Source organism: Abramis brama (genome assembly GCF_963993115.1).
Source record: "Abramis brama genome assembly, chromosome: 19".
Taxonomy (NCBI): Eukaryota; Metazoa; Chordata; class Actinopteri; order Cypriniformes; family Leuciscidae; genus Abramis; species Abramis brama.
In genome coordinates this window covers 30,004,554-30,032,030 of record NC_139981.1, presented here as the reverse complement: position 1 = coordinate 30,032,030, position 27,477 = coordinate 30,004,554, and the positions used below count along the sequence as shown (strand labels likewise).

The following is a 27,477-nucleotide window of genomic DNA, read 5'->3' as shown; positions in this document are numbered from 1 at the left end:
GGCTTCTAATGTTCACACAGAATTTAACAATAAGCTGTTTTAAACGCTGAAGCATTGATAACGTCTTAGCGGCCCCTAATTTCATAACAAATGATCGTTGCGACGGAAGCGAATCAATCAAAACTAACTTTAGCTGGAAAATAACTTTATTAAAGAACCGCTATAAAGCCAAAACAATCTCTGTTACCTTAAATTATACGTGTATCTCTGTAAAGCTGCTTTGAAACAATCTACATTGTTAAAAGCGCTATATAAATGAAGATGACTTGACTTGACCTGATATGCATCCAGCATCAGCTTCTGCTCTTTGACTCGATGTGCGAGATGCTGAAATATTCCCTACTAGTCAATACAGTTGCCTCAAGTGTTATTTGACATTTGTTAGAGAGATTTAATGAGGCTATCTATTGAAAGAACAGGTAGAGGAGAGTATCATTGAATATTCTGCTAGTCTAGACCTGATTGATTCATCATCTCTGCTAGTCACGCAACAGGAGGCGCCAGGCCAAGAAGAACTGTCCAAAGACCAACATCTGTAGTCCCCAATCCATGCTCCAAGACAAGCAAATTACACTATGAATGATAAGACTGCAGACTGAATGGAAATCTTACAGATCTGACACTCACTTTACACCCGTCATCTGGACAGTGGGCTGAAGGTGTCGGATATTGAATCAGCTTTTGCTCGAGTTAAATCCATTCTGCAGATATAGAGAATACGTTTCGGCATATGGTCATAGGACCTCGTAACATTTCTCAGAGGCCATTGCTTTCAGCACACTTAAAATTTGGGCTACAAGGCAAATTGTCATTTTTCTCTTCTACTCATCACTCAATTTCTCATTTACTGAGTGTTGCAGCAGTCGATGAGCAAACTGAATCATCTGTTGGCCTGAATAACGATCCCTGAATCATTTGATCTACCGTCCGTGTTTTTGCACAGTGATAGTGAATGCTTGACTGCTGTATCGAGGGTTATCCTGCCAACTACGAATGGCAGGCTTGTGTTTCTCTATTTGTTCTTCTGTTGTCAAAAGTGGGCATGTTCATTTACATTGCTGTTCAAAAGTTTGGGTCGGGACTCTGCAAGATTTAAAGTGTTTTTGAAAGAAGGCTACACAAAGCTGTAATATATTTTAAAATGTAATTTATTCCTGTGATCAAAGCTGATTTTTCAGCATCATTACTCCAGTCTTCAGTGTCACATGATCCTTCAGAAATCATTCTAATATGATTTTGATGCTCAAGAAACATTTATGATTTTTGTTGAAAACTTTTGTGCTGCTTCATATTTTTGTGGAAACCTTGCAGTGGGGATTTCTTTAAGACTCCAAGGGAAGTTCGGCTTCCCCTATAATATCAAAAAATGAATGGTCAAATATGTACTATTGTGTTGACATTTTATTGACTAAAAATGCGTTAGAAAACGTTCATCTCAAAGACAAGTTCGTTCAGAATCAGTTACATAAAGCAGGTCGGCTGACTCGATTTCCTTCTCATACATTCCCGTAGCGTCCCAGTGCATTTCCCTGTTGAAGCCCAGCGTCAGTGACTTCAATGGGGCTGCTTTGAACAGTTTTTGTCAGCGCTTCGAAACTAGACGGTCATTGGATAAATGCTGCGATTATGTCCCGCCCACGGACGCTCAGCGTCTCTGGAGTGAATGAGGAGTGGGCTGGCCTGGACTCTGGGCTTCTGCGTGATGATTGGAGAGTCTGTCGAAAGGCTGCGTCTCCTTTTGATTGACAGCAATTTCATACAATAAAAAGTCGCTGATGCTGAAGCTGTTCGAGCTCATTCCCATCGCGGATTGTGCAAGTGTAGTCGAAAGACAAACTGCTGCAAACTATTTCTTGGTATTTGCTTGTCGAAATTGCTAGCCAATTTTAATAATACATTTCACACAATTATACATTTATACCTTTTATTATATTATTACTTATTATATTTTTTTATTTTATTATTAGTAATAATTGAAAAATAATTATTAAAATAATTGAAACAAAATGTATTAGTAGTAGTATTATTATACTTTATTATATTATTATTTATACCTTTATTATATTATTATATTATTACATTTATACAATTATACCTAGCTCTGCTGGCCATTGAGAGGACACTGGTCAAGCCACTGGAAAAGACGCCTAGTTGGTACGACAGGGTCACAGAGCATTTTCTTGAAAAGGAACGTAGAATTTTCGTATAAATAAATGGATAAATAAATTTTTTATGATGTAGGCCGAAAATGAGCTTCCCCTCTTTGAAAGACCAGCAGCCGCCACTGAAACCTTGATACATTATTCAGGATTATAATAGAAAATTCAAAAGATTTTATTTGAGAAATCATCAAATCATCCTTGCTTAATAAAAGTATTCATTTCTTAATTAAAAAAAAATCTTACTGACCTCAAACTTTTGCACAGTAGTGTACAATATAACATGTTTTTGTGCTGTTAAAAGCCATTTAATTTCAGTTAGCATCAAGGTTGACATGTTTACCTGTGGATATAATTAAGGGCAGGACAAGATTACACTGGATTGTGAAGGGCTAAAAACATGTTATGCCGTGACGTTATCGGTTAATATTTTACTTCCCTACAGCCTAGGTTACGTCAACAGAATTTTTTTTCCAAGACAGGGACAGAGTGTTTTTCATTTTTAATGAACAGTTATGAAAACAAACTCTTTCTTGAGAGTACTTTGAACTTTAGTACACAATAAGACCAGGGTCATTTATTAATAAACATAATAGTGTTCTGAGCCATGATGACACACAAGAGCTGTTTTGTTCAGCGGTTGTCCTTGTCTCTTAGGAGAAGATAAAGCGCGAGTGTTTGAGGGAAGTGGAGGTGAATGGGTCTCAGTATCACAGCAGAAGCTGACGGTCATGAATGGCTGACTGCCACAGGCCTCTAGTTTGATATTCTCAGCCATATCTCGTCCACATCAGACGACTCTGAATGCTGGAAAAGAATAAACACCTTTATAACAGTACTTTAATATTGCATGCTTTCAGGTCAGGGAGAGCAAATGTTTTCCAGCTAACACTTGAACACATCTCCAGGGGTAATTTACAGTCTCCTTGATGAATGTAATTACATTGGGAATGTTTTGGCATTGCAGCAGTGTTTCGTGGGTAGGGCATGGCACCGTGCCAAGGTCATGAGTTCACTATTCACATACTGATAATATACGCAGTGGAAGTGTCAAATGCAAAACATTTAAATGTTATAAAGTCATACACAGCAAGTTTTAAGGCACATTTTTTAAACCCTGAGATTGTGAAGATTCAAGACAGGATATGCTGTCTTCTACAGTAATAGTCTTTTGCTCTTTTTAATAAATTCACAATGAATTTGGAAGAGCAAAACTGCAGAAGTAATAAATGCTCAAGCAAAATGTGTTTAACTGAATTAGCCAGTAGGGGTAAACGGACCAAACCTTCATTATAATATTGGAAGCGAAAATATCATAATAAAATAAATAAATAAATACGGGGGGGGGGGGGGATTATTTTAAATAATTAAACACTGTGCCTTCAACATTTATAATGTTGCAGACTCTTGAATGTGTCATTACATTATTAACATTTTACCTAATCAAGCTTAAATGGAGTTACGAGGTTTGACCAGCGAATTGCGTACTTAAAGTCCCCCTGTGGTGAAAATCAAGCTTTTAATGTTGTTTATATGTCTATGTGGTGTTTTTAATATGCTTTAAGACAAACCATGTGTAAATTCATAAGTCGACACCATTGCTGAGTATTTTATCCTTAAAGGTCCCGTATTATGCACCCTTTCACAAGATGTAAAATAAGTCTCTGATGTCCCCAGAGTGTGTATGTGAAGTTTCAGCTCAAAATGCCCAACAGATCATTTTTTAGTGTGTGCCCTTTAAATGCAAATAAGCTGCTGCTGGACGACCCAGGGGGCGGAGCTTCATGAGCTCGCGCTCAGTCTCTCAGGATAATTTCATCTCACGGAATGATGATAATATCAGAAACTCTCAGTAACGGTGTTCGTTTCGACTCGGACAATAATGCCTACAGAGTCAGAGTGCTGTATAGAGATGGAACAGGTATAGTTTAGTAGTTTAATTACGGTTATTATAACGTATTTGTCATCTGCTTGTATGTATCCATTATTTATTAATAGCCTACAAGTGTGCTGTTTCGGACCAGGTCCGAATGATGATCAAACATATACTGATGAGTTTAATAAAGTTTATTGTACATCACACAAAAGATGAAGCGTCAGTTTTACTTCAGAAAATCACCGTAAGAGCTGAGTAAACACAGTAAGTTATAAGAAGTGCGCAAGTACATAAACGAATTTCTGTAGAGTTGAGGGAGCATTCCTGTGGGCGGAGGTTAGTCAAAAAACGGTTCTACTGACGTCATTAAAGAAGGAAGTAGAGGGATGTAGTCCAAACGAGCCGTTCGTTGTAGGCGACTTCTGTTAAATAAAATATCTCGCTTGGTATTGAACTTTGAGCTTTATAATTTTACAGATATTATTTATACTCTAACAACAACATTACACACTAACTAAAGTTTGAAACATGGGATCACGAAGAACGGGACCTTTAAATCTGCAGTGAACCAAAGTGATCCTGACGTCACAAACTACCTTGTAACCAATCAGATCAACGTGTGAGCGTCAACGAGTGGATCTCTGAGCTGAGCTGAGTGAGTGGAGGCGGGGCTCATATGCATATTCATAGAACCGTGTATTCTAAATGAGGCAAGGGTGTAGAGTTACATTCAAGATATGTTAAGGCATGAAGACATTTTTTTCTAGGAAAATCTTTTAAATATCTCATTTTGATAATCAAAGATGAGTTTTAAGGGATACAATTATTGAGTACAGGACTTTAAGTGTTCTGTCCGTCATTAGAACGGGCGAATCTGAGGCAGCAAGTGCATCTCAGTACGTTTTCATCAACTTACAGATTATAAAGTTTACTGTGGCTATGTGCGCGCTTAGTTTTTTTCTGTCATTTGGTCAATATCTCATGTTAAAGACGAAGTGCTGCACATTTCAGACAGTATTGACTGTGACTCGACGACCAATGCTCTTCTGACCAGATTCTCTTCTCCGCTCCTCAAATACATAAAACAGTAGTCTTTATATATAGTAAAGAAAGCGCTGTACTTATTCACACTACCGTTCTTTATTTACCCTTACATTGCCAACGGTCCAGAATTTGTGCGGCATTTCATTCACGATAGAGGTGGGCGGAGTTATGAAGTTTGACTGACAGTTTGAGGATCCAATGGAATTACGAGGTTCAGTCACAAGCCCTTTTTTCGTTGGTTAAATATTTGCAAAATCCACAGACACATGTAAAGTGTGACCGATAGTAATGATTTATGAAAAACAAATAAAAATGGAGAAATAAGATTTCTGCCCGTTTCATGTACTAAACTATGAATATTAATAGAAACTCCAAGTTACACATTGAATTAAGTGTGAAATTTTGAAGTAGAAAGTTGTTACTCACTGATAATCTGAACAGATCATTCAATATATTCTTCCAAAATGAGTTATTTTAAGAAACTAAATCAGGTCAGTTGTGAGTTCGTGTTTTCTTTCCTCAGTGTTGGGCAAACAGAGAGAGCCCAGTGCCGTTTGAACATTTTATTCTGTTATGTAAGGAAAAGGGCACATTGCCTAAATTCCATGTTGTACTTCCTTTTATTGTAATATTTGATAACAAAAACAAAAACTACTATGGTGCAGTGTCCTTTATCTAAACTTATATTATTGCTTTTTACCCTGGGAATGTGCCAGTTATCATTCTATCTACAGGCTTTACCTTCCATAATATATAACCAAATTGTCCCTTTTTTCAGTGACCTGACACTCTATACAGTAATTTGCTGTAATGACTCTCATGTCGTTCCTCCTTGCACACCGTGTGTGTGGCGTGCAGGAGTTCATTATTCTACTGTGTAAGTGTGAGTGAGGAGGCCTGTGGAAACGCGGCTAATGAGCAGTCTCCGTGTTAATTAGGCAAAGAAGAACAATTGTGACTGAATGAGGTGATTTCTGAGTGAACGTGTCGACTGATATTATTAATATTAATATAACTTGTGTGTTTCGTGGCAAACCAAAAACAAAGCAGGAGTTCACTTGGAGTTTACAAAGTTTGTGAATTTATAAACCAGATGCTAATGTGATGTTTTACATGTACCATCCCGATTTCTACTCATGCTGTTTTTCACTATCTTTCAGGAATGTTTCAGGATTATGCATGAAATGTTTTAAATAGTGTTTCTGTAGCAAAAAACAGCATTAGAGATTTATTTCTTCCAATCAGTTCAAACTGTCCGTTTCAATAAATAAATGTAAAACTGTGATTTAATCAATTTTCCCCTCTAGATTTCACTTTTTGCAAATAAATGTTTAAATCTGATTGACTGGAAGGGCTGTAACAAGGGGTTCACCTGATTGAAGATTAAAGAAAACCTTTTGAATTCATTTTAGAGCAGTTACAAATAAAATACTTTGTGTTTTGCATTTTGTATCAATATCTCAACAGTCATTTTCAGTAACATTTTTACTCAACAGTAAATTTCTTTCTCTTCATAGATCATGTTGCAAAACTGTGACAAATCGCATTTCAGTAACCCAAGCAAATGTGTGTTTCAGAGACGCTCTGGGCCTGAGAACCTGTGAATGAGGACACCACTGAATGAAACCAACTCCAGTTTCGGGTATGAAAACACACAATCTGAATAATTTGCCGTGTTTGTGCATCCTTGTCTTGCGTTGCTGACAATCGGCCTCCAGAAATAGCTCTAATTGGAAGATGACACGTCTCTACAGAGCTCTCTTTGATACACAGTTGTGTCTCATGATGTTCTCTTACAGTCATCAGTTCAGGCATGATGAAAGAGATTTACTGAGATTGGCTGTTCCAGGAAGGAAATGTTTTTTTCCTCAACAAAACTGATGTTTTTTCTCTTTTCCCATGAACTCTCTCTGTCTGTCTTTCACACTTTGCTGTCTGTTACTCTACCTGAAGGCCCCGATATACTCACAGCCAAGTTATTTTTCATTCTTCCCTTAGGAGGAAAAAGAAGTTTGAAATATGACCAGCGATATACTGTTAGCTGAGAGCAGTCTTTAGTTGAATATGTAAATATGTGCTGCACGCCTTTCCTCTCAATAACAAAATAAACACACAAAAATGACAGTGGTGAGAAAACAGCAGTTAAGAAAGCATCTGATGTAGCGATATAGATATGTTTGCACAAGCTTTGCAATTCGGCTCTCAAGTCAAGTCACGTCACGTTTATTTATACACTTTATACAATAGATAGTTTAAAAGCAAGCAGCTTTACAGTATTAAACATGAAAAAACAGTGTCAGGCTCATTTCATCAGAAGTACATCTTCATTTTCTACTATAAAGCAGCTCCTCCAGTGTGTTCATGTTTCACTCACGGACGCCTGACCTCGACGGACTGAACTGGAGAAGATTTCCATGTCAAAGAAGGCGGAGCCTCAGAGCCACACCCACCTACTGCGCATTCGCCACGGACCAATGGTAGTTTGAAGGTGTTTAACCAACCAGTGAACTTTTCTGGAAAGTTTCAAACTTGGCCTGATTTTGTTGGAAATGACTCGCACCAGTTCATTCTTCGATTTCATCTTGTCAGAGCCTTAACGGTTTAAGGTCATAGTCAAAATTACCCCTTTTTACTTTTTCAATACACACAACACATTCCTGGTCTTATTGCGGAGCTTGGTTCTGAAATACTTGGTTCTGATTAGTCAGTAGTGGCGTTGAGCTGTCGGATATTTTTGTAAAATGACTACTAAACTGTAGTTGATTTGATTTGATTTGATATCTTTTATTTTGAACTTGTAAATACAATTAAAAAAAGAAATAAAAATCAACAAAATAAAACTCCATACTTTCCAATACTTAAAAGAAACCTCTATTTACATGTACAAAGGGAGTAGGAAGAAGTAAAACATATGTACTCCTACCCCTTTATACCCCTACTACTATATTTAAGGCAATGGCTACAAAATAATAAATCTGCAGAGATAATAAATCTATAATCAATGAAAATATATAATCAAAAGTTCTATTCACATACATATATTACACCTACACAGCAATATTTATACACATACTATAGTAATTATTCAATATAAGCTCAGGTTATTGTTAGCACTGTATTTCTTTGTACCTCTGGAATATAATTTCTTTGCACATCTTTTTAAAATGTAATATGTTTGAACATTGCTTTAACTCATTATTTAGTTTATTCCACAATTTAACGCCACTGACAGATAAACAGAAACTTTTCCTAGTAGTTCGAAAACTGGGAGTCTTCAAATTTGACATTCCCCTTAAATCGTAGCCCCCCTCTCTTTCAAGAAACCTTTTCTGTATATTGCCAGGCAATAAATTGTTTCTAGCCTTGAACATAATTATAGGTGTATGAAATTCAACCAGATCAAGTAGTTTTAATGCTTTAGACTGTAAAAATAATGAAAATTTTGATATGTGACCACCAGTGAACAATACAAAATGTAGAGTGATCTGTAATCCAGAATGTGCTTCGCTTTAGCCAGGACTGAAATACTTCTAGACAGTTTTAAGTTCATATTTGATTATTGTCCATGTTAAAATACATGTGCTACTTTTTCTCTCTCACACACACACACACACTAGTTGGATACTACTACTACGACGACGACGACTAATAATAATAATAAGTTAAATTCATATTATTCTTAAATATTTATTTTAATTACTATTAGTTTATCACATAATTTTTAATTATTAATGTACATTAATAATACATTAATTAATATTGTACTATTGTTGCAGTGTTCATTTTGTTGCTATGGAATTATAATGGGTTGTGAACACCATTTCGTGTTTCATGATTTTTAAACCTGGCAAGGTACAAAAACTAGACCAAGACCAAATCCCAACACAGCTCATGGCTCACAGGATGACACATTCTGCTTGTCCTCTCTAAAAAGCTGAGTTTATTTAACCAGGCTGTTTTACTAGGTCTGTATCATCTGATATGCAAGTCATCAGGGAACTGAGAATGATCTCTGTCTGAATCAACGGTAAGCTGAAGTGTGTGGGGTGCCAGAAATGGGCGTCACGTTGGCTCAGTGGCCACTTCACAAAACAATGCAGACTGCAGAATGTCCTGTTGTCTGACTATCCAAACTTATGCAATCCAGACTTCTCATGCTTTGTGAAAAATATTAAACACTGTTGTTTTTAAGCATGACAAATAATGTCAGAATTAACAAAGCTCGTTTCCACCTCAGACTAAAACGTTTTAAAAGATAATTGACTTTTTATCTCACAATTGTTTACATCTCACAATTGTGACTTTTTTTCCCATTATTATTTATTCTGACAGAATTGCGAAATTTAAACTCACAATTGCGAGTTATAAAGTCAGAATTGTGAGATATTAACTCGAAATTGCATTATATAAAGTCAGAATTGCAAGAAAAAAAGTCAGCATTGCGTAATATAAAGTCGCAAAGTTTGACTTTTTAAAAGACTTTATAACTCGCAATTGCGTGTTCATATCATGCAATTCTGAGAAAAAAAAGTCTGAATTGTGAGATAAAATGGCGCAATTACCTTTTTATTTTTTATTCTGTGGCAGAAACAAGCTTCCATCCAAAATGTCAAAAGTATTTTTTCTACTTTTTGGCATCCAGTAAAAATCCGGCAAAATTGCAACAGTTGTCTAAAGTAATTAATTAATACTTATTTTGTATTGAATATGGGTTAAAACTACATACAGCAGCAGCTCACACTCTGAAAAGTATCATAAATATTTGACTGGAACATAGTTACAATATGAATCTCTGAAAGTCACACAGCATGATCAAATTTAGCAATGTGGAGCTGCCTACATATCAGATAATCACTTTATGTATAGTATGTGAGGATTATTCTGGTGTTATTTAATTTGACAACACTGAATATTGCATGCATATTCAATGCGTGGCAAACGCGGGAAAAAAAGTGTGATCTCTCGTCTAACAACTTTATATGAGAATGTTAGCATCTTTAGAAAACAGTGGCAACCCCCCCCCCCCCCCAAAAAAAAAAACAGGTTAATTTTACATTGCTACCAAATTAATAATAAATATATTAATACATCATTTTTTTTTTATATCAAAATGCACAGTTGGAGCACTTAGAGACCTGATTTATCTGTGGTGACGAGGAAGGTTTAATTAAAGCAGCTTAATTAAGCGTACATCTGCCTGTACAATGTCAGATTCCTCTGAAATGAAGCTATGCAGCATCTGTGTGGGCATGTGATGGTGTGAAGGTCAGTATGTGCTGTAATTCCATCCCTTCTGTTCACATAAAGCTGTAACCCTCAGCCACAGTCATTAGTTCAGGCATGACAAATAGAAGGCTCAGCTGTGAGGCCTTTTAAGGTGTGCGATGTTTAAAACCGTCTGAAAGCAGCTTTAATTAGCTTCTGAAAGAGTAGAAATCACCCTTAGACAGCAACAGACACCTTCTAGTGCACAATCAAGTGGTGCGAGAAGTTCCACACACATCTGGGAGCATGTTTGGTTAAAATGAGACACATCGTCAGGCATAGTTTGGTCACGGTTTTTCCTTTGAACAGCAGTTGTGTACCTGTTAGTATCACAGGTGATGGTTGGAATCTTTGAAAATATGTGTAGGCCTGTTACCAACAGCTGTCCCATGACATGCAATTTGGTTTTAAATCTCAAGAAGCAATTGAGGAGTGTTGTCCTGACTCAGCTTTTTGCCCCTCAGAAATTTCCTATTAGATCTTTGAGGCTTTGTTTTTTTCAGCCCTTGCGTGACTAGCAACAAAAGCTTCAGGCATTTTGCCCTAAACGCTTGTAAAATTTAGAAGGAACAAGGAAACCTTTAATCTGGATTTAGCTGTTTTAAAAAGGACAAGTTGCCAGAATCTCCCAAAACGCAGTTGTATTATTCCGTCTTACAATTAGAGCTTTGCGATATGGCCAAAAACATTAGCGCAATATTTTTTTCCGTATCATATGACATTCCACATATTTGTTAGACGTTGAGAATGAATGTAAATGTGTAAACTCCACAGAGTAGATACCTTTTAATTTAGGGCCCCATGACATCCATTTTAAATTCTGTGTTTCCATTTAATTTTGGGGGGATTCTGTGTTTTGATTTAATACAAATTTATATAAACTTTAACATTTATCGCCCAGCCCTATTAGAAACAATTCTTTCTCTCTGAATTGTTTAGTAGTCTGTGAAAAAGTCGTTTTGAATGCCCCGCCTCCACTCACTCACACCAGCTCAGAGAACTACTCGGCCAACTTACTGAGGACTCAATGGTATCGTTCTTTACAACGTCAGACACATAACGGTAATTAATATGATTAGCCTTTTGCTTGACTATGTTATCAAACTGCTAATAATGTGTTGCTAATGTTACACAAACTATGTTCCCGTTCGCCATCTCAGAGTCAGACAGCTGCCTTCTGAAAACCAGTATCCTTACAAACGCTTTGAACAACTCAGAACATCAGTGGAGGAAGGCATATATTTCATCATAACATCGCAATCATCACACACCCGCTATATTGCTAAATCAACCTGATTTTTCATATCAACGGAACAATATACCGGGACAACCTGGCATTCGAGACTCCCCTGCTAGTTCGCTGTTAATGATATGCTAAAGCTCGCCGGCACATTCACGGGATTGGTTACAAGGTAGTAGAGTTGTCAAAAGTATCGAATTCGGTAACAAGTTGGTACAAAAATTTTGTGACGATACCAGCATTTCCCTCTAGCGTTTTGAGCGCTGTTGAACGGATTCTTAAACGCCTCTGATTGGCCATTGTGTTCACGCGCTCAACATATATGTCTGTGAAAGGCTACAGTGACATCTTTGACGCTTTTCATCGAGCGCTTACACCATTAAACACTGGAGAGTTTGAAAGTGGTGTCTATCAGCGGATATATAATGCATGGTTCAGATTACACAATTTTTTTGTCTGTTACGATAGTCACTGTGTCACATTTACGTGATTTTGACTCCTAAAATATTGTCTTGTCGTGGACAAGAAATATGTCACTATACGTTGCTTTCCGACCAGTCATCGCATGCCGTCTCACACACACACACACACACACACACACACACACACACACACACACACACACACACACACACACACACACACACACACACACACACACACACACACACACACACACACACACACTCACTCACTCACTCACTCACTCACTTGCGCACACACACACACACATTCACACTCTCTCGCTCACTCATTCACTCACTCACTCACACTCTCTCTCTCACACACACACACACACACACACACACACACACACTCTTGACGGAACCCGTCGTGGAGGAGATGAGTGGAGATGGAGGAGATGACAATGGAGATGACCCATTGTCATCTACGAATCCCCACGACACCCTACGTCAAACGGATCGTGCCAAAATCGTGCTAAAATCGTGTAATCTGAACCAGGCATTAGGGATCCGCTGATAGACACCCCATATAATCAACATTAAAAACTTGATTTTCACCACAGGGGGACTTTAAGACCCAACATTTGACAGACTGAGTGATAAGATACCTGTTCAGATAAGAGGATAAGATCTTGTTGAACTTTGTGTGAAACTTAATCAGTTCAGATTGGATTGCTGATTAAATTCAAAGTCTTTTGAGTCGGCTTTTACAAACACATTTAGTTCAGCTTGCTGTGTTTGTCTGTGTAGGCCTGGTGTGTTTTTGCATTGTGGGTAGAGGATGACGTCAAGAGGGAAAATCAGTCTGCCAATAAGTGGCACATTTTGGCAGTGACCCCCTCACGTGCGCGTGTGTGTATATATGTGTGTCCCAGCCTGTGCCCCGCAGCACATTAGCAGCATGCGCAGGGAACACCATTGATTTCTCAGTGGCACCACACTGTGACACACCAGCCAATTCTCCCTTCATTTTTCCCATTTTACCAGTCATGAACTTTAAAAATAGCCACACCAATGAAGAAAGCCCTCCTGCAGGGGAAGGTGTGACCCAGGAAGCAGTGGAGAGAATCTGAGTGCTAACCACGGCCTGCTATTATGTGTTATGCACTCGTGTAGTGCTCTGACTACAGGGAGCCAATGCAGGTTGCAGTGATGATGCAAAAGGAAGTGATCTAAAACTTTACTTTCTTTGAGCGGCTCAAACTTACTCGCCCACAAAGTTGTTTTGTGTATAGTGCCTCAAGCAACCACATGTCAAGATTATATCGAATGGTCAAATATGTGAAAATTGGACCTACAGGGTAAGGATTTTTATTAACCTACTTTCTGCAAGTGCTTAAACAGAAGCTTGTTTTGCAGCAGACGTTTTTGGCAGCTCTGTGCGTTAGCAGGATCACACTGGGTTCATCTTACAATCTAATGGTGTTGCTGGATAACTTTAGCACTGTTTGAACGGGATTAGATTTCTAAACAACATTTACAAATATTAACATTGGATAACTTAAAACATGTGCTCATTTGTACAGGATTGAGATCTCTAGTTTTTACTATAGTGGCTAAACTGAGCAGTTTGTGATCCGCACCTTTGTTAATTTCTTATTCTTTTTATATCAGATACTAGCAGTACTTCAGGCAGGAGCTATTATCAACTATTATTAATAAAAGCTGTTCAATATAAACTGTTGTTTTACACAGAAAGTGTAATGAAGATTTGCCAAACAGTGCAATAAGAAATTTTGCTTTAGTTATGGTATTCTATCAAAGTAAATAAATGAGTTAAAATTGTATGGAAATGAGACATTTTTAGCAGCCTGGGAACAACCAAATAACAGTTGGTAATTATTTCAATATCTTGTGTTGAAAAATAGGATGGGATTCCAATTGCAAAGTTCGTCTATGTAGTACAAATTTGCATAACTCCTTTAGGGAATACTAGTATTGTTTGAATTGAATTTGAGTATTTTAAAGTGAAACTGATTTTGAATGACAGTGAATATACCGTTGGTCAGCCCTATATGCCTCTGTTAGTGATTGGATCCCAACTGCACACCCACTTTTCCAATTCTATACATAGCTTCCTGTGATCAATAAGAGTCATGCAGGCATTGGTTTAACAGTTTGTCTATTGGAAACACACTCCAACATATAATCAATCAGCCGCTTTAAAACAAGTCCACGTTTTCCCCTCCCTCCCTCATGCCTCTATATTTGTTTCTAAAACACCCTGTATCCAGTATCTCTTTTTGTCTTTCCTCTCCCATTCTCATCTTTCCTCAATTTACTACACAGATTATGATAAACACCTTATTTCACAGTAGACTGATGTTTGGTGGTTGTTTTGAGGCTTTTTTGCCCCTCATTTTCCCTGTATCAACTCATGCTGTCTTTTACATCCATAGCTGTTTTTTATTGGTTGTTGTGTTTAACTGCCCAGTGGTGCTGATCAAAGCCTATTGATTCAAACTGCTTTTTTGACGTTGCCGCTTAGAGAGGAAGAGTCAGGGAGGCACATTAGAGAGAGAGAGGATAGGGACAGTCTTTTTTGCACAGGACAGGGTTGAAGGCTACTGCTACTTCGGATTCTCACGCTTCTCTCTCGGCAGGACTAACGGACAGTGTATGGAAACACACTGATCTACCAGAATGACGAGTGCTGCTCCCGCCCGGAAACCGTACCGAAAGGCACCTCCGCAGCACCGCGAGACTCGCCACTCTGTTCCAGTATTTCGAGAGGATGTTAGTGGGAGTGCCTTGCCATCCGCCAACCCTGGTTCGTCATCCCAGCCTGACCCCTGCCAGGTAATTTTCCCCCGAAATCATGCACCTATTTTGCAGCGTACACGATTTACAGGCCCTTACCCACAATGCCCTGAAAGACCCGTATGGTCATCTGACAGCGAGCTGGATGTCTCGAGCCTGTCTAGTTTGGATCTTAGTGTCCTCCCTCCACCACGAATCTTCAGCCACGGTTCTCTCGGTATGAGACTTCCTCCCAAGCATCTCCGGCAACAAAGAATGAATCGCTTTATCAGTCGTAGTGATGACCTACTGGCACTCTCTGCTGACGACGATCTCTCCTCCTCGGAAGACTACCAGCATTACATTCGAGGCACTTCCCCGTCACTCTCCAGCAGGAGTGCCGAGCGCTCTTTAGTCTTCAATGAGAAAGCGGAGATATTTGTACCCAGGGAAGAACAGTCTCCACCACATGTGGCATTTGTGATGGATGCCCATCCACCCAAGGGCATCCTCAAGCACTCTCATCAGTTGGGAGGGTACTCTTCCGATAGTCTGCGTAAGTCTAAGTCGGCAGAGATGCTAGGCCAGAAGCAAAGTCGTGGACGTAGCCGGAAACCCAAAAGCATGTCCTTGGACAGGGAAAAGGGCGTACGGGTCTCTCCCACTGGACGTGCTACTTCCACATCATCTACATCTCCCAGTTCTATGCCACCGAATTGGAAGGTGCAGCTTCTTGAGGAAAAGGTAAAATTTTCCCAATTTCTGGATGAAATCACCTACCAGGTGATGACCCCTGCCAATCTAAAGTTGCTGGGCGGGAACCTTCCCGATTCAACAATGTCTTTAAATGTGAACCAAACCAAACGCCACATCAATCCCCAACAGTATGAATTCAAGGACCATCATGACACAAAGCAAGAGCGGTGCAGACCCTGGGATGAATGGGCTTCCCGGCATAGCAGAGCCGGCAGAAAATCAAAGGAGGCAAGACCCAAGATACGGCACATGGCAGCGGACAGTCCAGAAAGAGGGTCAGGAAAGCAACATGCAGATCCCCATCGGGAAGGGGCCCGTCCTAAAGGCGAAGGCCCAATTTACAGTCAGGTGGGGGGCAGAAATGATTCTGAAGGGGATGACAGGGCTCCACGGGGGGTTCAACACCAGCCTCAACTCCACCAGTTGCCCCATGTAGAGAGCAAAGCCCTGAAAAAGGACAATATGGATAAATCAGGGCTGCCAAAGGTTGAGATTCCCACCATTATTGTGGAGGGTGAGAAAACACCTTTATCACAAGTGACTGCCTTTTCTATATTATCACAGATCAAGGTACGTTATTGACAACATTTCTTTGACTTTATCCCCACCTAACATACTATATATATATATAATATATATAGACATATAATATAGACATATATAGACATATAATATACTATACAATCCACTCTTGCATTGAAGAAACTATAAATGAGCAGCTCAGATAGTGTTTTGTATTCCACAATAGAAAGCCATACAGGTTTAGAACGACTTAAGGGCTAATTCACTTTTTCAAAAATTTTTGGCTGATCTTTTCCTTTATTGTATCAATGCCATCCATGGCTAGTATTCTCATCTCACTGTTCTGGTGTTTCCTAAGGATATTTTGCTCTAAATATGAGCGTTTATTAAAACCCCCATCACCAGAACCAGTTCATGTTTCATGAACTTTTGTTTTGTGCAGTTTTATTTGTCAGAGATTTTCATCCATCAACAACAAAATACATAATTTGTCTTTAAACAAACAGCATTGTTTACAACCTTTCTCTACATTAGACAAATTGCCATTTTCTGCTCTGTGGGATATGGTGGACATTTAGCTGGCAGGAAAAAAAACAGGATGTCAGACCAATTTCATAGCTTCTCTAGGCCATGTGCATATTGACCTGTTTGGCTGAAGGCACCGAGTATGATGTCAAATTCTTCCCCTGCGTCACTTGCTTCTTATTGAAATTATGAGATGAATTATCTAACACATACAGGTCATAAATAAAGCTGTAATATTGCATTGATACATGCCACAATGTAGGTCTCATTTTAATTTATTTACTGTACTGTATGTTCCTATATGTGCAATAATGTAAAACATTGTTTTAGGATGCTTTGACATTTAAAGATTATTGTTTTACAGCCACACATAAGATCAGTTCACATTCAAGTCTTGAGGAAATGTTATGTTTGCCCTCTTGGTATAAAAGAGAAATATACAGCAGTGTGGGTATTAAGGATATGTGAAATATTGATTGTAATATACATCTCTCTCTGATTTCTCAGATTTTTTTATGTTTAAGAGGATATTCAGTTTGCACATACTAAATGAATGCTCTTTCTTACAGGAGTCCTTATCAGATGCCGACAGGATCAAGTAAGTTTATTTTTTTGTCCTCATTGTAATGTTTTAATTTTTATTCTTTCAAAAATGTTGCAGAAATTGTCATTGTTATAACATTGTCAGTCTGTTGATTGGCAGTGTATAATTCTTCGTTTCAATACTCAATAATAGATTTGCATTTGACCAGTAGCCTTGTATAATTTATTACAATGCACTGAAGTGTTCAAGTGTTAGGTGGCATTAACCACCTAATCTGACCCTAAAGCTGATCATTCATTGGCTCTTTGCGTTGAATGGCATGGTTGGACAAGAGCCAATCATGTGAGAAGACGCCTGTATGAGATAACTTGCTGAGTAGCCTAGAAATTCCAGAAGGCTTAGGTTGAGTCCCTGGTTTATGGGGGTAACTGGGTGACTGTCAGAATGACAAGCTGTTGGCCGTGATGTCTTGCGATAAGAGAGAGTGCCCACATTTTAAAGACTACTACACCTCAGGTTCTCACTGGAGTACTAGGTTGAACCCACTTTGATCAGAGACATCTCGCCTTCTTTCCAGGCTTACAGGGATTCCAAGGCTTCTAGGCTCCAAAACCAAAAAGCAGGTGCACATGACTAGTGACGAGGTTCTGCTTTCAACTCAGGGACTCCCAATACCTCTGCTCCACTTTTTCCCCCATGCACTGCATTAGCTTTCATGTTCTCTTACTGTTCTGTGTTCCCTTTGTTGCTGCTTTTCTCCCACTGGAACTAACGCTATAAAGGCAGCATCGTTAGATCTGGTATAGCTTAAAAGTTATTCTAAATTTTAAAGCTGTTTAAGTCTCCTCAACATCGGCACAAAGGTTGTGCTAATCAGAAATCTCTTGGGATTTGCAAAGCAATTTTTTTTCTTTTTAAAGTCAACTAATTGGTTACCTAAATGAAAATTTTATAGAATAGAATCAAGCAGAATGCAAACGTCGCTTTTAAGGCCATATGCCTAAAAACAATGCAATATTTGCGGTCACAGTGCACTAAAAGGGATGAATTTAAAGGCACAGGTTTTCAGAAAGGGTTTCACACTGTGAACTGTCTTAACAGCTAAGGCACAGTATAAGAAAATTGGGTAACACTTTATTTTACAGTGTCCTTGTTACATATGTTACATGTACTTACCATAGTAATAACAGTAAATTATGCATAATTACATGCAACTAACCTTCAACCAAATCCTAATCCTACCAGTGGGTCGTTTTTACCTAATTAATTACTCAATACTTAAATCTATAATTACATTGTAACAATGACACCTTAAAATAAAGTGTAACCGAAAATTGCTCAGTTTCACCATTGCGACCCATGCTAGATTACTCACATCACATGTAGTATTGGCTAACAGACTCGTTGTGTTCCCTTCATCATCTCACTCGTGGTGCCGAGCGGAAGCATGCAGGACATGGTCAGGCAGGCGCTTGTATTGATTGGCCTAGTTGTCTGTTTAATGGGTGGAGAGAGCTGTGAACGGTGGATGTAGTCTGAAGATGGGTTTCTCCATCATGTGTTTTCACCTCCCTCAGGGTGGAAATCTCCAGCCAATGTGGGCTATAGTTAAATCACAAAAAAAGCATTGTGAGTCTATTATTTACTCTTTAGAGTTCTCCAGCAATCTACATGCATTTGACACGCAAGAGACTGACACTCTGAGACCTCGGATTTATAGTTGCAATGAGCTCTTTACTTCATACTTTAACTGGGCTCCTCTTCACACAAGGGTTCTGTTAAAAATACACTGCCCACTAAAGCCCAAAGTATACTTCCTTTTTTTTTAACGCATTCACTAAACCAGTGGTATTCAAATGGCGGGCGTAGCTCCATCCGGACCGCGGGACATAATATGAAAAATAGATACTTTTGCTAAAACGCTGCAGAAAATGACAATGCAGCAAATACAATTATTTTTATCTGTCATTCAGTAATCAGCATATTAAGAGCATTTAAATTATTTAGAGATGGCAAGGGAAGACAAAAAAAAATCTGAAATGACTAGTTTATTTTGTGCTCATGATGAGACTTTTGCTTATCAGATTATGCACGTTGTTTGTTTTTAGAAGTTTATTACTTTGAGCAAAGTCTAAAAATGGTCCATATTTTTCTTAAGAGGTAAACCTGCACCCCCAATATGTATTCTCAGTCCCAAGGTCTTCTATGTGACAGACACATAGGTGTCAAAATTGAATTAATAAATAAATACATCTGATCTAACCTTTTATATTAATATCCAGTTATGAGAAATATTTACTTTTCTTGGTAAATATTGGTAAAAATTGTTAGACATCACTGCTTTGGCTCTCTGGGCCCAAGATTCTCCTCTTTGATGACTATTTTGAGTGTTTAGGGTTTTTTCTTTTACAAATTACTACGGCTGCCCCAATGGAAATGTATAACTGTTCCAAAAAGGTATTGTCCAGACCTCCGTTAGGAAGGAAATACAGAGACTTGGAACTTTAAATGAATACCCCTGCACTAGCGTATGTGTGCAGTGTGTGTGACATAAATTTTATCATCAGTGTAGTTTGTGTTTACTGTACGTGCATAGACAGATTTTTTAAACGCGTATACAATGTACGCTCAATCAGCTCGCACGTACGGTTTGAATTTCTTTGTTATATAACCTTTGTGAGTGCTCGTTTAAACAAGTACAAAGACATTTTATTGGTCATAATTTCCGGAGAGAAATGGTACAGACACCGGACAAGAATGAAACTTTCTAGTGCACGTGTCGAGCAGTCATGTTTGCACACATAATAAAATGCAGAATAATTTCAGTTAGCATGTTGCTAAGATAATGCAATAAGAATAAAAATACATGGCATTGACAAATATTGCGTAAAGTAGTTGATTTTTACATTTGATTGAACTTAGAGCTGCACGATTAATCGTTAAAAGATGCCATCTCAATTCAAACACACACACGATCTTATTCCTAAATGACAACAAGTCTTCTGTGTCTATTAAACCTTTGACAAAACACACCGCAACATTCAGATCTGTGTTCACGCTGCTGGCCCAAAGAGAGCTGGTGTCATGTTTAGGTATGAAACAGCTTCACAAACAGTCTTTTCAACCACACGTATAGTTATTTCCGCCTTACAATAATTCAAATTATCACAGAAGTACTGGGATAAAAGTTTATATTTCAGATAAAAACACTGATGTCTACAATAGCAATCAAAATAGAGCAAATCACCTTTTGAAAGTAACATGGCACTTCAAATAACGATTGTATCATTACATTGTCACAAGTGTAACAGGCAAGTGACAAAGTATTTTAATTGAATAATTAATTTAAGAGATTCGTTAAAAAAACGCTGATTCATTCAGCAATGAAACAAGTGAAGTCTTTAAATGAGCCATTGTATCATCCAATCAAATTTTTTTTAATATTCATTCTAATTAATTAAACATTTAATTAAATTGTATAGACTGCAGCAATATTTTGTCAGAACCTCTAGAAATGTGCGTTATTTTATTTAGCTGTCTGTTCAGAATCATAGTAGAATCTCTATCTGAAACCACAACAAAACAATTGTGGTTCTCAGTTCATCCAGAATAGTGCAGCTCCAATTGAACAATTTTGTGATATACATTTTTTTAATTCTTTTTTTGTGTTGAATGAGATGTTTGCAATCGACAGTTTTCTGGAAGAGGAACTTCCAGTCCAAGTCTAAGAAATGTTCAGTCTGAATGTGACTGAAAGGGCTTTTTCTGGTCTGTTGGATTTGCTAAAAAAGAGCATGTGCACATATGATTTTTCTATGGGTGCACTGATATAAAAGTATATGATTGTTGATCATTTCATTTTAACATGTCAATACTGACAATAAATAACTATAAATATTATAAATCAAAATGTTATTAATTTATAACACTGATGATTGGAGAGAGATGCTTTGTAATGGTGATGCTGGTGAGAAATGAAGCTTTGCATATCTCCATTGCGAGATTCATGGGGTCATGTCCCAGTCACTCATAGTTCCTGTCAGCCTCTGCTGACATTTCCATTCATTTCAGGAGCCATTTACAAGAATATTGGTTTCTATGTGAACACTCTATATAAACACTCTCCAGTTTCACTTTATTTTCATATTAAAATAATCCAATTTGGCAATTTCACTGAGATGTTTTATGTGGATGGAGCCGTTTTCTTTCTGCTGTCATCACATAGAGCAAGTGCACTGCAGTCATGCAATTAAAACTGTTTGACAAAGACCAAAACATTGACTAATGTTTTTAACTATTCGACTGTCCATATATCTTCATGAAGTGACCAGTCTAGAAGTTTTAAATTCAAATGGAAATGGATTTTTTTATGCTTTGAAACAAGTCTCTTATGCTCAGCAAAGCTGCATTTATTTGATCAACCGTACAGTAAAAACAGTAATAATGTGAAATATTATTACAATTTAAAATGACTGACTGTTTTTTTTTATTTCAATATATTTTAAATCTAATTTATTCCTGTCATCAAAGCTGAATTTTCAGCATCATTACTCCAATCTTTAGTGTCACATGATCCTTCAGAAATCATTCTAATATGATGATTTGCTGCTCAAGAAACATTTCTGATTATCAGTGTTGAAAACAGTTGTGATGCAATTTTCTGGATTCTTTGATGAATGGAAAGTTGGAAAGAACAGCATTCATCTGAAATGGAAATGTTTTCTAAGAGTTTTGATCAATTTAATGCATCCTTGCTGAATGCAAGCATTACATTGAAACATTTTACCATGCAGTAGATTAGAATAGATGTATATATATGTAATACTTTAGTTACCTGATACATTCATTATATTGAAGTTATCTTCTAGTTAATATACTGTATGTGCATCCTTACTAATTTCTCTTTGCAAGATCTGTTTTTTTTTTCTGTGCTTTTTCCCCGCTAACTACTTGGCTCATGGTTGAGAATGTCTTTGCTAACCTTGAAAGAGATAAAGCCTCTTTGCTGCATGCCTGAAAGCAACATATGCACATTCAGAAATGTGTGACCGACAATTGAAGGAACCCTTATCACACTGGAAGCTGTATGTGGCGGTCCTTGTCAATCAAATAAAGTGGAGGATTTTCTAAACAGATGTTAGGGTTTGCACACAAAAACCCACAATGCGTGTGTGTCTCACACATTTAATTTAGCATCTTTCATGTCATGAATAATGAAAACAATTAAGCAAATCGTAGAAGGCTGGATGGTTTCACGCGTTTTCTTTCAGCAAGTGTTCAGAAGTGCTTTGGGAATGTGTGGCACGTCTCTTAAAAGCACATGCGCACGGTCTCTTTGTGCTTTTTACATTTAGCTACTTTCTTCTTTTGCTCCATTTGTGCTCTAACATGGGCCTGCGAACAGGCGATTTGCTACTAAAAAGAGTTACATTTATAGCTTAAAACCCCTGCCCCCATCTAGGTCTATAGCATGAATCATTGATGGTCCTGTTGCTTTCAGCAGTGTCGCGTTGGCAGGTTTGAGGATTGGTCCGGACGTGTGTTGTGAGTGCCATGCCCTATGCTTCCTTCACTCTGAACTGGGAAAGAAACTAGAAAAGGTGTTGCATATTCTTAGGGAATCTCCAAAGTCTGTCAATGAAAGATTTGATGTCTGTGAGCTGTTGGATGTTACAATGCCTCATTCGTGTGTTGTGTAGCGCTTGAGATGCTGTGTGTAGTTCGATTCCCACGAGTCCGTCTACTATCACTCCCTCTCTGATGACACAGCGATGGAGACTTGCGACACTGGTTCTTTTTTTGCCACCGCTTTTTAGTGTTTCTTCTCTTCTCTTGGGAAGCATTTAACCATTTCATCAGCTGTTATTTTTTATTAGGAATGCCTTTTTCTTTTTTTCTTTTTTGGCCGTCAATTGAAGACACAACAGTATCTTATAGTAATGCACCAAAAGATGTTTTGAAATATTGAAACAGTCACTAAAATGTTTACCTATTGTAGCTTTACCTACATTGCATGCAAAATGTCTATAAACACATCATCCGAGAACCGAGAATTAACCACTTTTTCAGTCTGATTTTGAATTTTAAATGATTTTTCATTTTCGGTTGCCGTAATTTTGGTGCACCACTTGTATCTAGACGATAATTAGTCAGCACAGATTTTTTGTTGCATTGTACACATTGACCTCATGCAAAAACAATCATGCAACCACAATTCGTACATTTTTCTGAGATTAACTTCTTGTTGACTAAAGTTTAGAAAGCAATGGTAAAAATGCAAATTGTAGAATTTGTGAAAGTTAAATGTGAAAAGTTAAATGTGCTCTGATTGGTCGACTGGACCAGTGTCTTGTGATTGGTCAACCGCTTCAAGTGTGTTTTGGAAATGTCAAGCCCCTTACCATAACTACGAGTTTCAACGCGCTACTAACTAACTCAACCAGGCCCTGCCCCTTTTTTGCATATGCCTTGGCCAGGACTTTAAATGAGTAATATGGTGCCGTGTTCATTCTCGGAAGAAAACTCGCGACTGCAATGGAGGCGTTTCAGGGAGTTCAGAAACAATTTAATCACACTGAATCACACTGATTTAGAGAATAACTCCTGCTGGAGAGACGTTGTACTTTGAAACATCACGGACATTTTTCATGCTTACAACTAAAGAAAGTTGAACATGTAAAAATAGATAATAGGTCCTCTTCAAATCAGAATAATTACTAAATAGTTGTCCACATGACAACATGTAGTGAAAGGGACAGATTTGGTTGTAATAAATAGTGTTTTAATCATCTCCGCATTAGGACTCAAGTCTAGCTGGTCGGATTTGATCACTGGCTCATACTCGGGATTATAGGGATTCAAACAAACCTTGAGCATCTCGTCTGAACGTGCCAACCAATCGGCCAAATGTCAAACAAAGGGCCTTTATGGGAGAAACTGTTTAATTATTGTACGTTCACTGTACAGGACCACCCTGTTAGTCAGTCGTGGCTCAGGCTTGTAAAGTGTCTGAGTGTGTTTGAATCTTGCGGTCAGACTGAGGCTAACTGCCCTGATTGGTCGATCTTGTCTAAACTCCTATCCTTCACCAGTTTAATGACTCTTTTGTGCGTTCAGGCGTCAGGAAGTTATCTCAGGCTTTAGCTGGTCCTGATAAGATTCTTCATTTTGTTCTTCATTTAAGCACTTGATAGAATTGTTATGAGAACAGGTTTAATTGTAAGAGTTGATGCTGTGATTAGCTCTGTGGCTTATTGACACTTTGTTGTCTGTTATCAAGTTGGTGCTTTTCTTGGTGTAATTACGCCAATTAATTTGATAGAAGATGCTGTCAGATTACTAATAATCTACAGCTTGCATGAATAGAGATTAATTCAATTATATCTTGATTTTTTTAAATGGATCCATGGATATTGTGACGTTTCCGTTACCGGAAGAAAACTCCAGACCACAGATACAAAGAATAACTTTGTGCTTCGTAACATTGCAGACCTTATTCATGCCCCAACAGCAACATTACACACTAAAGAAAGATGAACATGTAAAAAAGCATAATAGGTCCTTTTTAACAATTAATATAGGATGGTGAAATAATATACACAGTTATTCCCCTATACACATACATAACAATAAACAAAAAATGAGAAGTAACACATGATGTTTGTGTGGGTATAGAGATGAGACGGCAGACGTGTGACTGCTGGTACACAGCAGATGTGTTCTGCTTCACTACAGCTGCACACACACACACACACACACACACACACACACACACACACACACACACACACACACACACACACTCCTGTACTGCTCCTAATCACACATTCACACACCTGCATGACTAAACCTTAACTCGCTCTGGCTCAACATTTAGCCTATTGCTGTGCCTCAGAGAGCCTTTTAGTCATCCGGCTCAGGATTGTTAAGTGTTTTGCACACATGTACTGTAGTTTTCCTTGCATTAGGTTTGGGAAACATGCTTCAGCCTCCCCTAGCCACATTTCAACACCTTCCGATTGCTTAAGTGTTGTGGATGTGTTTTTCTTTGGAGTAATTGGCAGGTGTCAGGAGTCTTGGCGGAAGCATCATCATGTGTTTGACACCTTCTCGCTGTACATTGGATGTAGGATGTGAAAGCTCTCATAGCTGAGGTGCACCTGGAGTCCTGTGACGGAGTCTGTGGGGTGTTCTGTTTATTGGCCATCTTCTTAGTTTTGCACTTTTTCTTTCTTAGGCCCTGTTTACACCTGGTATTTAAGATGCGTTTTGGTCGATCGGATCACGAGTAGACGAGTGAGACACATTCCCGGTTACACCCGGTGTTTTAATCCGTCTCTTTTGTCCATTTCATCCACTTCTGTCCTGATTTATTCGAGGGGAGGGTCTATGGGTGGGTAAATGTATGGGCTTTTTCAAATCTTTTGATCTAATGGACGAAATAAGCTCACGCAATTTACATATGAATATTTACATATGACATGAAAAATCAGCTTTAGTTTCTGCTCTGACAGCCGCAAGACCAGCCGAATGCTGTGAGTGTGTGTTAGAAATCAGGAATGGTGAGAGAACATTGTGCTTGGTATGTTTTTCCTCTTCAAACTAAACTTGGGTCTTCAGCCGATAAAGTTTAAATCCCGTCAGGCTAGTGCGCTTCCCATAATGTTCACGCATTAGTTTAGTAGGCTCAGAGTAGGTCTTTTGTGGCTGTTTCAACACATTTGATCACATGAGCGTTTACACTGAAAGCAATCCGGTCGAATGTGTTTTCGACTACCTCTGGAAGTCAGCCTGGATGGCAGCCGAACTTAGCCCCGCCCACAACATTTGAGGTCGGGAAGTTCGGTCTGGACTTGATCCGTTGTGGAGCAACTATGCTCGAACCAGAGCTGTTCGGACCAATCAAATTGTCAGGACGGGCTTTATACGATGATGGACAGATGATCAACATTAACGTAATCATCCACGTCACCAAAGAGCGCTTGGGTTGAATTCGTTTACAACAAAGATGGCTGCCGCTGGAGAAATGTGAGCTCAAAACGTTTTAGACCCCGTTTACACCTGTATTTAGTGTCGTCCACTTGTGATCCGATCGACCAAATTGAGCCTTAAAACCAGGTGGAAACAGGGCCTTAGTCAACAAGCTTTAGCTTTTAGCTTTATTGGCATGACTGTAAAGAATGAACAGGACTAATAGAGTATTCAAGTACTTATATACAGTCCAGTTAGAACAGGCATCAGGCATAAATATGATTTACAGGCAATGAAACAGTTTTTTTTATTATTTTTGTTTTATCTGATGCCTGATTTTATAATCTATTCTATTATGGTTGTTATTATTTTAAGATATTTTGATACTTTAAAACCCTTTTAAGTTTGTATCTGATATTATGATGTATCTTGATTATATTATTTAACACTATGTGACTATATATATTACATCTTACCGACCCCAAACTTTTAAACAGTAGTTTACATCAATTAAAGAATATTTAAAGTTAACTATAATTATTTTAAGATTGTAAATCGACAGTAATGGTGTACATATTCTGGATTGTTGGCAGCAAAAGATTAAAAGTGAAGTCATATATGAAGTATGGCTGGAAATTACAGCTGCTATTTTCAACCAAATACAAAAAGAGCAGCTGAACGATGACATGCATTGTTTAATTATTTATTTCTCTCATGTAAAATTAATCTGACTCCATTAAAGTTGTTGTTCATATATAAAATCTCCTTGTCCAACAGAAAATGATTTCTTTAAGCGTTCATCGGAAATGATGATTTAGCTTGAAAGTTCAGATCGCCTGATTGTGTAAAACGTTGACTTCTATGGCAGAGGACAACTTCAGGGATCATCCTTCAACACTTAAGTGAAATTATTTATTAAACAACGCAAGTTAAAAATAAAATGCCACAGTGAAAGAGGTTGCGTGGTGCTGAGATCCACAAAGCACCATAAAATTGTCATAAAAAATCACCCATATGAATCATGCATGATGCAAACGGTTCTGACACATGCTTCACTAGTGCCTTTTGGCATCATTGATGTCAAACCTGGTGAAATGCGTTAACACACCATTTATGACTCTAAATATGAACACGAATGAGATGCTCATGATGTGGGAGAGACCGAGACGGCCTCTCCTTAATGCGTATTCAAATGATAGTTGTATCTCTACCGTGGTCATTACATTTGAGCTGTAAAATGATACCAAACATGACAGAGATATCTGTTGAAAGAATACCAAGTGTTGAGAGGAAATGTGAGATACGCATCCGTAATGTGCACACAAATGCTTTCCTGGGCATGGCAAGGTGATGTGGATGATGAACAGTCTTCA

The 27,477-nt window shown here is 38.1% G+C and overlaps 1 protein-coding gene across 2 annotated transcripts in view; it reads left to right on the top strand.

The window, feature by feature from the left end:
* tjap1 (tight junction associated protein 1 (peripheral)) overlaps window positions 1–27,477 on the top strand; it is a 110,022-nt gene that overhangs the window by 46,050 nt on the left and 36,495 nt on the right. For both annotated transcript variants that reach the window (XM_084093403.1, XM_084093402.1), the window contains exons 3-5: window positions 6,657–6,721; window positions 14,652–14,847; window positions 17,160–17,188. In XM_084093403.1, coding sequence (XP_083949529.1) covers window positions 14,692–14,847; window positions 17,160–17,188 — 185 coding nt within the window. In that variant the 5' untranslated portion in view covers window positions 6,657–6,721; window positions 14,652–14,691. The remainder of the gene's footprint in view (window positions 1–6,656; window positions 6,722–14,651; window positions 14,848–17,159; window positions 17,189–27,477) is intronic.